We start from the raw sequence: 14300 nt of genomic DNA on the forward strand, positions 1-14300 counted from the left end.
GGATTTTCATGTCATTGTGATAAACAAAATGGCTACACCCATATGTGTCAACAACATAACTTTATCACATATACTCTCAGTGTGATATCGTCATCTCAACATGACGTTCACCATGGCTACTCCCAGAGGGTGAATTACACGAGCTAAGTCATCGAGTCTCACACATGACTTCTTCCATGGCTACCCCCAGAGGGTGGATCCACCATCACTACTTCGAGAGGGTGGAACAAGGGCATTCACCTCAAACTTATCTTGCGGAAAAGAATGCATTAACATGGGATTGCACCTCAAACTTCTCCCTCACAAAGAACTCATTAACAAGGGATTACACTTTGAACTTCTCCACTCACGGAGAAGAACTCTTTAACAAGGGATTGCAGCTCGAAGTTTTCCCTCACAAAGAACTCATTAACATCATGTATAAGAATCACTGAAGTTGATACTCTCTCTCAACTAAGACTCCCTTTCAGTAGGGGCAATATTTTTACTACTTGAATTATCACAATAAAATAACTAATTCCAAGTTTGACCAAACAAGGACCTTTATTGTTCATATTGATACACGAGCTTGTTGATCCTCAACAAAAGGATTTGATACTGTCCCTTTGCCACTCAAGCTCCCTTTAAACCTGATTTTTGTTGCTGAATAGTTTCCTTGTGAATGTCATTTCTTCCTCTTTGAAGAAACTAATCACAATGACAATCTATATAGGTTCTTCCTCTTTAAGGAAGTGAAGTGCCACCAATTCAATCTCATGGATGCAAGCAGTGTCCCCATGCTCATTTCTACAGCCTGCATGACTTTGCATCTTATCTCTCTTCATTCCATTGCTTCTCGATCTGTCCTAGAAGCATTTTTGGTGAGACTAGAAATAGTTCGTAGAATCAAACTACTCATGAAGAAAAATATATAGATCAATGCTAAAAATCAATATTAATTAGGTAAAATATTATGATCAATATCCAAAGGTATAATCTTAAAACACTTATCTCTTTATTGCCTAAATTTCCTTAGAATCCACCAATAGATCTTTTCTAATCACATAGTTATAGTGCAGGCAAAAAAAGAAAATTTCAAACCCCAACACATCTGCTATCCTCATAGACATGAATGCCAAATGTTACATCCCAATTTTTGGCTCAATTTAAAAATGTTCATATAGTCATTGAGGTTTCATGTGAAGTTAGTTGATAGGTAAAATTAGTTATGATCATATGAAATTGTAAGGTGTTCAATCATTATAATTTCATATGATGATGACATGTTAGTTAATCTTTATGATATTATATTGTTACTATAATATTACCTTGAAATCTTCGAAAGTCGATTATCCATCATAAATTCATAGGAAGTGAAATGGTGTTTAGCCATTATGATGGTTAATGAATAATAACGTATTATGGTAATAGTGATTATATTGAGGAATATGATATTATTGTGGAGAATTTTTTTTCTTGCAGGAACATGTTGAACGGGGGGAAGCATTGCCAGAAGGGATTTGGGCATGAGGGCACCACTTGTTTTTGGGCTAGGTATGAGTCTTGAACCACCATGGCTAAGGGTAAACAGATAGGCAAGCAAGAGTGTACATTGGACAACCATGAGCTAACCAGTTAAATTATGTATCACTTCATAATTAAAGAAATCACTAAGCATAAATTGAACAATTTGGTACCTTTATAATTGTGATTTTGGTTGGAGCCTCCTGGTGTTTAAAGCATGTCCTAACATATCGACACCATGACACCTAATAAATTATACATGAACATACATGTATGTGTGTCTCTGTGTAAACCAATTAAGATATATAAGAACGTATACACATACTTGATATTTGATGTATACATAAGAAATAAAAGATCAGGGCTTATGCATGTACATATATATGTGTACATATATAGGTATTTATAGATACCATGATGTTATATATTAAGATGATATTATTATTCTTTTACCTTGGCTAGCTTTATTATTTTTGCCTTGAGCGACCACATTTCATATTCCTTCTTATTCCATTGGGCCTTATATTTGTTATTGGTTCATCATAATTTATTTTGTATTTTTGAATTGATGGCCTTGCCGGAGCACCTTGCCACCTCAAACTTCTTGCGTAATTGAGCATGCATTCGGTGGGCCTTTGTATTTCTTGGCTCACCTCTCAGTGATGGCTTATTATTATTCTTCACCCTTTTCGGATGGGAGTTCAAGTTCTTTACCTTTGCTCATTGCTGTAATTCATCCTTTTCGCCCATCGCTCTGTTCTATCCCAAACAAGTGCGTATGCAATCACACTGATTAAGAGAGTTGATCTTTGATTAAGCCATCCAATGTGCATATTTGGGACGAATACTTACGAATATTTCTTGCATGAGAGTGCCAATGTTTTGGCATTGATTGTTTGCATATAATGCTCAAGTCGAGCTGTACCTTTTGCAGGTCATGATTTATACTTTGATTTTTGCTTTATGTTTTTCTTCCAGAAATCAAACATTAGAATCATCTGATTGCCTATCAAAGAAGGCACAATATCTTAAATGCAGAGATTGGAATGATTCACAGTCTATGTATTCAATTCTTTTGTTCTCCTATATTGTTGTAAGGAGTCATCATGTAATCTGAAAGATGTTCATGAAAGCACATCAAGTATGATTGTGCATTCTTTTTGAATCTCTGTCAAAGAGTGTTAGTTCGTACAGGGGTATTTTCAATATACTCTCTGAGACGAGTACAACACTAGTATGATATCGAAATAATCTGCAAGGAATTACATTTCTCATTTTGTAATACCACATGTCAGTCTGGGTATAATGAGATGGCAGTGCTTATATTTATAAACCAGAAATTCACTTAAGGACTCACCTAGAAATTCATCCATGATGGCCAGGAGGGTCAAGATGAAGGGTGATGATGGGAATATCACTGCAAGAAAAATAAAGCTAGATCAGTAACAATAATCATATCTAACTAACTGAATCAGCTCATGGTAGCCCAATGATTAGATCTTGTTGCCTAGTTGAGTGGTGGGTTAATACTCTAATATCAGAATGATCAGTGTCTGGATAGGGTGTCCCATGTCTATTCTCGGGTAGGGAGGGCCTTTCTCGGTTGAGATTGTGTGGGGATACTTAGGGGTCCACGGTTGGGAGGTTAATCCCCTGACAATGCTTCTCCTCTCCACCAAATGCCAAGGCTTGCACAAGATAGAGACACGATTTGTGTTCAAATATCTTTTGGTAACGAGTATTTTACTTTATGAATTTGCAATTTCAAGTTGAAGATATAATAGATGGTTATTTTTGTTTAATCAGTTTTTCCCTTCAATGCTGAGAATTCAATTTTCCATTTCAATGCATTAGGAAATTAGTGAAATCAACTGATTTTTCAATTGAGCATGAAATGTAACTCTATGTATGAGATAGGCTTACTTGATGGTAGTTATAACTGTCCTTCCTTCATGGGAAGATAACTATGAATGTATTTTTTATTTACAATTAACTGTCATAATTATTTATGGGAAAAAGGGGGATGTTACAGTGGTTTTGTTGCCCTGATTGGTATTGGTTATTACGATATAGTGGTATAACTTTTTGTGCCCTAAGTGATATATGTGGACTAACTTGGGTTTTTTTAGATGTTGCCCTAGGTGGATTCCAGTTTCAGAATTTAGAGTATTGCAAACATAAAATCCTCAATTTAGTTTTATTTGATTTTCAATGTCTAACCACTCACTCTGGTTTAATACTCCTTCAATTGTTAGTTATGATATTTCAGTTAAACTGAATGTAACCATTAATCTCTTCATATGAACGTGTAAAATAATTGTAATAACTGCTTTCTCGTGCTCATGAACTTGAAAAGTAACTATCTTCAATGATATGATAGTTGTTAGCAAAGACTTGCGAAAAGGGGTTGTTGCACCAAACATGAAAGCATAGATGAGCATGACAACATCCTTCTTGTTCAGGCAAGGAGCTTCATCAAAGATTCTACCCTCCAAGGCTCTGATATCATGTTATGTTTTCAAGAGCCAGGATGACATTAATAGATAATAGGAAAATCAAAACACAAACTCTTGAAACTCAAAGATTTACCTTAGACCTGCTCTGATATCATGTTGGGTTTTCAAGAGCCTAAATTGCATAAATAAATAATAGGAAAATTAAAACACAAACTTTTGAGAGACAAAGATTTACCCTGGGAAAAACCTAACCACAGTTGAAATTGATTCTTTTATTCAAAAGTCAAAAGTTTTGCCCAAAGGTCTCAAGCTTGAACAAAGATGAAAAAAATTCAGGTATTATTAACTCTGTCAGAGTTTAAGCATAGGTTGCTTAGTTCCTATAATACAATCAATACACCAAGTATCTTACAAATACTAAATAAAATATTGGCATGATAAGAATGATCAAGCAGTGATCATACGCATAGTATCTAAACAAATATAGAATTCTGCTGAAGCACAGATACGATGATCAGATTCATATATGATTATCACAGTTGCAGTATATCCACCTCTTGAATATTACTGATGTAAAATACTCCTAACAATCACAACATATAATGACTTTTCTCTCTGCTGAAGTTGCAGTTTGGTTTTTCTAATACCAAAAATTGTCATTGCTCCAAATTGCAAGCCAACTAGACACAACATCAATTCGAAGAGTCAGCAACTGAGGAGTCATCACAGTTACCATAAATGAGTTGGTGACAGTTATGTTAAAGAGACATTAGAGTTTAACAATGTACGCGAACATGAAGAGAAACTCATACACAACACATTCGCCTGAGATAAATGCTATGTGACACTTGATCGTTGATGTAGAATATGTGAGTGCTGACGGTTATTTGACCATGAGATGAATAACAAAGGCATCCAAGCTGGCAGTGATGAGTCAGCTAGGATCCACGGTAGGCTAATGCAGAACAATGAAGAGAACAAAGTGATTGAACTTAAATAAAGGAACCAATTAAAGATATAACTATGATGAGCAAATCTGAACTAAGCATCAACGATGAAGACACCAGGTCTATTGCAAATAAGAGTAATATCTCCTGCAGCTACAAATATTAACAAATTCAAGATCAAGGGCCAAGATTAACCAATTAGAAACCCTAATTAGAGTTGCCACACTATCATCCAATTACATGAAGGCACCACCCTGTGGGTCAATAAGAAATTGAGACCCAATGAAAAAATATGTTCACTTGGCATAATATGATTGAATGTGCTTGGACATGTGTAATTGAAATTTTCTGATTGGTTAAGGACAAGTGCGTGCCACCTTAACATTCTTATCTCATAGACTTAATCAATTCTTTGCTGACGAGATACTCTCTTTGATTTTATTTAATATATATAGTATTTATATAATATTTATAATACTATACTTTATATTTTATTTATGAAAATATATGAATAAATTTAAAAAATAGTAAACATGAATACAATATTATAAAATTCTATATTTATATTATATGAAATGTCATACAGGAACCAAGTCATTTAACAATATTAAACTAATTGACAATATTATGGATATTATTTATGCTTTAAAAAAAAAAAAATTTGTATCAAGCGAATTTAATGGTGGATTCTTTTTCATTTTTTTTTGTTGCCAAACTTCATCTGATATTATTGTTGCCAAACACGAACTTGAACCTTGTGACATAGTCCACACACACACACACACACACACACCATTGTCCCCATGTCATCTCCCCAAAATGGGCTTCAGAATGCTTTCCAGAAAACACGTCCCATATTGTCCCATTGTCCCCATCCTTGAAACAGTTGTGAATATTTCAAATGGTAATGCTAGAGAATTTTTGATCAGGTGAGAAAGAGACCTGTCAGAACCAAATGAATCCTCTACTCGAGGATCTATCTTGTAAAACCTTTGTAAGAGAAAAATCAGTCTTCTGGTAGTTGGCTCAAGGATTTATCTTGTATTTGTATGGGAAAAATCAGTTTTATGTTAGTAGCAATACTACTCTTATCTATATTAGAAATAGCAATTTGCCAGGATAATAGGTTGCTGGGATGCAAGCTAGTCCTTGCTTCTTTAATGCCAATCTTAAATGTCTCAGCCCTCCCAACACACTATGAATGACAGAATCCTTCTTGCTTTCTCAATACAATTTTGTTTAAATGTTCTCATGTCCTAGGACCTAAACACATGCTTTCCTCTTCCTTTTGTAGTTGCTGAACTTTTTTCCAGCCCCTAGAAGAATTACTGTCTTTTTCTGGAAGTGAAATTAAGTTTGTACATTTTGAATTAGAGTTACACAGTCCAGGGCCACTCTCATGGCATGGATTTCTTTTGGGCACTACTGCATCTACAGATCCTTCTTAGACGCTAACAAAGTCACAAATCACTCATTTTACATTTTTCTTCCCTATTTTCAACCGCTCATTTGGCCCCTGTCTAACTCTAGATTTGAAGCTATTTTACACTTTAAAACTTCTCATGTCCATAAATGTTTTATTTCAATTTTATGATTCATCCAGATCACACCCATACTGATCACACCGCGCTTACTAGAGAGGCCTTTGGGCCTACAAAAGCTCTGTGAGATTTTAAGTGAGAATATCCTCTCACTTCCTCCATGGAGAGTAATAGTTTTTAATTGCTATCCACATGGTATGCTTGGAAACATACTCAATCTTTGTCTTCTGGGATGGTGGTGACTTTTTTCTTTGATGAGAGTCGAGCACTCCAAGGTATAGCTGTAGCATGTTGTCTTCTTCCAATTCCATGCCAATTAATATGGTTCTTGCCTTTGCCCAGTTTGTTTCAAAAGTCTCCACTTATCCTTTGATCATTCTTGTGGTCAATGGAATAGGGATTCTTTTAGATCAGTTATTTGAATTCTTCTGGAGTGCCTACCTTTGCCTTTTTTTCAGTGCAAAATTAACTACAAAGTTATGCCACCATACAAGAGCATGAGATTCAACTTTGAGTTATGCAAAGTTATTTCTTTGTAGTTTCTACCCTAAATGGAATTGGTTCTTTTGCTTTGACGGACTCACCTAAGAACTCCTGTCATATCTTCTCATCTATGCTAAATTTATGGCTAGAGACTTTACCAAATTACCTATTGAAGTTTGCCCACGTGCTATCTTCATATGCTCTCTTTTCCTGTGCTCTTTTTGTTGACCATTGTTGTTTTCCTGTTAAACCCTTCATGTGTAGTTGGCCTGAGTTTACACGTCCATGCAGTATAATTAAGATTTATTCTGAGTTCATTGTGTAGATCACTTCCAAATGAAACAAATATACACAATGAATCCAGAAGCAAATTTAATTTCCCTTAATGCTGTTTTCCAAATATGTTACCGGTGCATTTATCTCTACCATTTGTCTTTCTTCGATGTTGTATTTGTCATACACTCTTTCCAGAAATTCCACAAAGATCAACACAGCTTTGATAGCAAAATTGATTTGTAAATTCTCCAAAAGTAAAATTGAGAATCACAAATCATGCTAAACATACTGTGCCAGTTGTATTTTCAAATGATAGTATGAAGAGGAAATGTTTAATCAAATTATAATTAAATATGCTGCAAAACATGAACCTAGGCGAGTAAAGAATGGTTTTATAGTTGTGGCACTGGCAAATAACTGTCTACCTCTGTTGAAAGAAACACTTCACCAAGTAAAATAGGTTACTTGGATACAAGCTTCTTCTTTCTCCTGTAATGGGAATTTATATGGTCTCAACCAAAGTAACAAGAATCGGAATCGGATCGAAATCGGCAAGGCCGAATCAAATCGTGAATCGGCCATGAATCGGAATCGAATCGGCCATGAATCGGAAAATTTAAAAAACCCTTGAAATTTAGTGAGTAACTTATTTCACAAACCCTTTATCGCTGATTCGATTCACCGATTCACAAAAAATCGTTTGGCTTGAATCGAATCGCCGAATCGCGTGAATCGCATGAATCGCCGTGATTCTTGGAACTATGGTCTCAACATGTTGACCACATTATAAATAGCTGAATATTCTTTGCTTGATGTGAGCTTGCTTAAATCCTCCCATGCCTCAAGCACACACATTTCACCTCTTTTGATAGAATTGCTATAGAAGAATTTCCACATCTGCTAGAAGTAAAATGGTGTTTTTTCATTTCAAATTTCAAGTTACATTGTTGTGGGTCACTGCTGTGGCCATGGGCTTGCCCTGAAATTGGACAGTACTGCAGTCACACATCTGTCTTGGACATTTGTGCTGCTGTAGATTTGTCCTGGACACCAAGGTAGTCATTGACCACTATGTTTTATCCTCTGTCCATCTAGATTCTGATTCTATTTTCTGTGCACAAAATTTCATGTATATACATGTTTTAATAACAATTTCACAATCTGTATGGATCAACGTATGCTCTAAACAATGGGTTTTTTTATCATTAAAGGCTGATTGAAATCATACACTTATCTTTTTTCCCAATTTGTTTCTTTAGTACTCCTTAACAATTCACTCTTCTATCTGTTGATACCTTACTATATGAAGATGGTCTGTTTTTTCAAAAGATCTTTTCTTTGTAATCATTTCTTCTTATAAATGTAGTATTTTCTTTGTCTTACAAAACATGTAAGAACACAACAGCTAATTGTTTGAAATTTAAGTTAGGGGAAGACAAATTACAACATGGCTACCATGTATAATGATCTTTCTTATAGGATTTATTTTCATGTCACCTTTGCAGGAACCTCCAATCTTTGGCAAGAGGACAACTATTCATAAGAAGCGGTCTAGGTAGTTTTTCTTTCTTATTACCGAAATCTTAATTGTTAGTTTATTATGATGGCAAGTGATAGGCCATTCCCAGAATGCTGAAACCTAATTTATTGAAATCTATGTGCTAATGATGGATAATAGCAAGTATATATGGGTTTGAGAGTTATATGTGGTTTGGGGCTTTAACTGCTCGGTGTTCTCAATTGACGAAATGGTTGTTAACTTTGGCAATGTTTGTCATTGTTGTCAAAAAGAGAATAGTTTTGTGATTAATGCAGTTGATTGATGTAGTTATTGAACCATCAGTTGACAGATTCATCAATTTATTGAGCCACAGTTCAACTTATCATTATCAGTAACTTATCTCCAAGGGCAAAAATTTAAATATCGACAACTATCAGAGATGGGAACTTATTGGGAAAATATTCATAACTTAAACAATTGCATATATTTAATTGGAAATGCTCTTTTATTTTGCAAAATTCAATAAGGAGATGCATCTAACGAGTCAGTAAATGAGTAAACAAACCAAACAAGCTCAATTAGGTATATATAAATGCAAATTGGATACAAAATAACATCCTCAAGTGGAATGCTGATGGGTCATAGTCATAGTCTGATAGTCTGAACTTTAAAGCAAACTAACAGTAGAAAATTGTCTTTGTAAATAGTAACTGTAAAACTACAAGCAAATACTCATGTGAACTGTTAATTACAATATCAAAGTAGGCTACATCTTCCTCTTCCCCTTCCCATCAACTCAAGTAAAAAGTGTTGGAATGGGAGGAACTCTAGCCCTGGAAGACTGTTGTGGCTGTGGCAGGACCTCCATCCTGGACGTAGATTGTGTTGACATTGACAATGCCTCATCATCATCTATATCCTCCTCACTCTTTGCGCCCTCATCCTCCTGAAAGCCCTCATCAATGTCATCCTATTCCACTGGGAATCCACACTCCTCCATAGTCTGCCTCTCCAAATCACAGATCTCATTGTTTGTGAAAATGGAGGCTGCTCCTGTGATGTCCAACTGTAATAGGGATCTATGTCATTCAAATCAAGTGGACCAATTGCTGCTAATTCTACCTTTCTTATGAGCAACTTTATGTTATAATGCACACAAACAAGATCACTGAGGTGTCTATGTGCTAACTTGTTCCTCTTTTTCGTATGAATGGCCTCAAATAAGCTCTAGTTACGCTCACATCTGGATGAGCTACATGGCTGACATAAGATGCACAGGGCAAGTTGTTGATGTTAGTTTGTACCACTACATAAAATATAGCAATTGAATGCTTGATATGAAATATCAAACACTCAACCCTCTCTTGAAAAGTAAATACTCATGAAGAACATGAGAAACACTCTAAGGTTCGTTACACCTGTGGATACTAACTCAGTTATATTAATGTGATTTGCTGGTTAATCACGTAGGTGGGCTTACATTATTCATTCGAAGATAACTTGGTGGTACTTAGCTTTGCTTGACTTGTTCTTCTCTCCTTGATCTTTTTCACTTTCAACTACTCCTACCACTAATTTCTTAATGCTCTACTACTACTCCTATGATTGAAGAAATTAGCAAATGGACGGGGATCCTACCAAATGAAAGCTTGCTAGCGGTGCTACCTCCATTGGTGCAATGATTCTAAGGGATACTCTTAGGATTTTCACACTAACACCTATCTTCCAACCCAACTTGAAGTACAAGCGGAAAGATGAAATGCAAGTAGAACTTGGGAGTGATCGGACTAGATTATCACACAAGGCTTCCTAACAAGCCGCTAGGATGCTAGTGGCCTCGTATAAAGATCCCTATCAAACATTCACTAACATCATCATACAACTAGCCGTCTGCTTCTACTCTTAACAACATGAAATGAAATTCTACTTTAATTTGAGAGATGAGAAAAAACATGCAAATACACCAAAATGATCACGTATATCCACCATGCAAGCCACAACAATGAATAAAGAACAATTTTGATAGTATTTTGGAACGATTCTCTAGTATAACTCTTGTTTACAAATGAGAAAAAAATGGCCTTATATAGACTCTCAAATTGCAAGGAGGTTCACGTCTGGGCAAGCCACAGAGGCCAAGGCAAGATTACCCCAAGTGCATGGAGACCTCACCCTTTCAAGGTCAGGACATCAGGTACAAGCAAGTTCAAGTGGTGATGAGAAAGTTTTTAAGGACAAGCTCAAGCATCCAAGGATTCACCTCATCTCAAAGATTAAATAAATTTATAAGATAAAGTTGATGAGGTGGCAATTTCATGTGCATGCAATCAAATCATGCCAAGTGTCATATGTTCTCATTGGCTGACAAATTATTTTAATTTTCTCATTGTCCCACAAAGTTTGTGCCCTCATGTAATTGGTTAAATGATGGTAACCCTAATTAGGGTTTGTAAGGTTTAATCTTGGCCCTTGATTTTGCCTCTTAATCTTGGCCACTTGTCAGATGTTGTGAGGTTTTCAGACCATTGCCCAAAAATTTTTGGGGACCCACTTTTTCGGGCAAGCCTTGGCAATATTTGCGGGTGTTGGGAATTTTTCGGTTGCCTTAGCAAAATTTGGAGTTGTCTAGAGGTTTTTTGAATTGATGATTTTACACCTTGGACGCCTTCGGGCCAGGAGAGGGATTTGATTTGATTTCACTCGGTGCAAAACTTGATTTTTTCGGAACATGTAATTTTATCCTTAGGCCAAACAAAATTCAACAACAACATGATGGTTAAAATGATATCTAGCAAGATAAAATTGCAAATTTTGGACTTAGATGGATTTTTGAAAATTTGAAAAAATTGTATAAGATTGAGCATTTTCAAAATGAATTGGTTAGATTTAGTCGTTTTGGAAAATCTTGAATTTTTTCAAGGAAAAGAAATTTTGATGGTGAAATTGAATTTAGAGTTTGAGTTTCGATTGTTAGGAAAGAGGATTTATTTTGTTAAAAAACTGAAATTGTATTCCAAAGTTGAAATTGGATTAAATTGCAAAATCTCATTAATTTGGTTGAAATTTTGCTTAGAGGATTTTAGAAATGTTAAAGGAAATTGGTAATTTGGAATTCGAAATTGATTTTGGCTTACTAGATTCGATTTTAATGATATTTTAATTGCCAAAATGTTGTCAAATGAAAATTTTGACATCTCCTAGGCTTACCTTATTTCTATTTTGCAATTCTGGATCAAACTAGCAATTAAAAGGGCCAATTTCACTATGGGGCTTAGTTATTTTCCCGTTTTATTTAAAAATGGGCCATCTTTTGAGGTCTAACTTAATTTTGTTTCCCTCTGGGTAGGTCGGCCGACTCTGGAGATCAACAAGAGGATATAAGAAGGGGCTTCCCTCCTTTTGTTTCCTCATTCATTCTTTCAACCTCCTCTTGCTTGGTTAAATGATTTTCTTCCAAAGGGGCGAATTTGTCTTTGGCAGCGATTTTTCCTCTAGCTATGGCGATTTTATTTGGTGAAGAGGAAAAGCGATTTGGGATCTGATTTTTTTGCAATTGTGGGCGAATTTAGGAGGTTGAAATTCTGATTTAGGGCAGACTTTTTTGCCCTAGGGCAACGATTTTCCTTCAAATTGGGCGATTTTGGCAAGGAGGTAGAAATTTGATGAAAGGGGCAGATTTTTGCGAGTAATTCATATGCTAGGGCATCATATTTTGAAGGACTGAAATTTTTGAGATCATATTCTGAATTTGAGGAGGCCCGATTATTGGTAGAAGGAAGATTTAAGGTAAGATTTTTGTTTATCTTTTGAGGTGAAGGTTGGTTTTAAAGGCGGACTTTATTCCTTGTTCTTGCTTGGTTCATTTCCCTTATCTTCTTCTTGTACTACTTATCCACCACTTCATTATTTCCATTGATAGGTTGAAGTTGTAAGTGTAGATTTCATGATAGGACACTTGGAGAGGCAGAAATAAGCTAGACCACCCTAGGATTGAAGTTGTGAGATATAAGTGTAGTCCATCCTAAGGTAACGAAGAGGCAGAAATAAGTGGTAGTCCTACCCCTAGGATTGAAGTTTGGAGATTGATAGGTGTAGAGATAGGATTTGGAGAGGCAGAAATAAGCTAGATTGCATCAATAGAAAAAAATTTGGAGTTTGATAAGTGTAATCCATATCATTTAGAGCGAAGGGGCAGAATAAGTGTTTAGGATGGTGGATGTTAGTACAAGCAAGAATCTAAAGGGAACTAATACCTAAAAAGACAAGGAAGACATGATGCCTAAGACCACCTTCTTTTCGAAAGTGAGGCGAATAAGTGATACCAATATCGGCACGGTAAACATGGTATAATTGAAGGATAGATTGAAGGAAGGACAATCCCCCATGGCGAAGAAGATCTACAAGAGTGGAATTGTACATGTGACGCCTTTCCCTCCTACCTTGCCTTGTCCGGAATTGGTTATGGAGTGTGCATCCCGGTTTGATATTGTGACCGAGTCCATCATTTTTGATGAAGGGAAGAGAGTGTTGGCTAACATCAGTGGACAAGTGGTTGAAGAAGTATTCAATATTCCCCAGCATAAAAGCGTAACAATAGTAATGATGGATCAAACAACCAAGTTCTCTCAGGATAATTAGGAGGCCTACTTCATTCATCTAAAGCAGAATTGGTTACACGAGGGCAAGAAGGGAGTTACCGAGTCGTCAAAGCTCACCAAGTCAAATTTCAAATCAGAGTATGGCGACCTTATTGTGCTTCTCAGTCGAATCATGGGCGTGGCTCAAGGTATGCAATTCGAGAATTGGATGTATTATTTTATTGATGAAATTGAAAATGGAAAGAGAAAATTTGATTGGGCTAGAATTACAAGTGAAAATTTAGAGTTGCAACTAAGGATAATACAAATTCAAAAGCAATTCTACATAGGATCCCATCTTTTCTATCTAATTGCGAGATTATATGAAAATCCTGGACTTCAGGCTTTAGGAGTGATTGATAATGGGCTGGGGCAATGTTTGGTGCATGAGTGCTATCCATAGCTTCATTTGCACAACACCAAAGATTATAAGATGTTTTATGATGCCTATTCCATGAAGATGGTAAGGATATTACAAGGGACAACTGCTAGGAGGCTCTCATCGGAAGTGGAAGCAAAAGTTAAGAAGTATGGGAGTTGGTTCATCCAATTTCCGCAATTCACATATATTAGAGTAGCAGGGAGTATAGTTTGTCCCAAGAGACTTCCGAGGTACCCACCTGACAAGATAGTTTTGATGGAGTTGGCGAGGCAACTTGAGCATTATGACAAGATGATGAAACTTAAAGGTGAGACAGATTACCTTCTCATTTGGAATAAGCAATGATACTTGCCCCAATCTTGTCGCCTTTGCAACTGTGGAGAAGGAGTTAGAATGGTATCATCTAGGATGGTATAGAGCAAGACAAGTATTCAATCCTAATGGTCTTATCAAGGCATCTCACGAAAACATATTCAAACATGTTCCTACTATAGAAGATTTTTGGGCCAATGCACATGATGACTTTCATGTGAGGAAGCTAGCTTTCTCAAGATTGTCAGTGGGCATGATGAGG

General features: G+C 36.0%; 1 protein-coding gene across 3 annotated transcripts in view; it reads left to right on the forward strand.

The window, feature by feature from the left end:
* Positions 1-14300, forward strand: part of LOC149535250 (B3 domain-containing protein Os07g0563300-like) — a 110175-nt gene that overhangs the window by 54596 nt on the left and 41279 nt on the right. For all 3 annotated transcript variants that reach the window (XM_089803015.1, XM_089803014.1, XM_089803016.1), the window contains one exon: positions 8712-8761. In XM_089803015.1, coding sequence (XP_089659141.1) covers positions 8712-8761 — 50 coding nt within the window. The remainder of the gene's footprint in view (positions 1-8711; positions 8762-14300) is intronic.

Source organism: Cupressus sempervirens, chromosome 10 (genome assembly GCF_028749045.1).
Source record: "Cupressus sempervirens isolate cs-2001-9-10 chromosome 10, ASM2874904v1, whole genome shotgun sequence".
Lineage (NCBI taxonomy): Eukaryota > Viridiplantae > Streptophyta > Pinopsida > Cupressales > Cupressaceae > Cupressus > Cupressus sempervirens.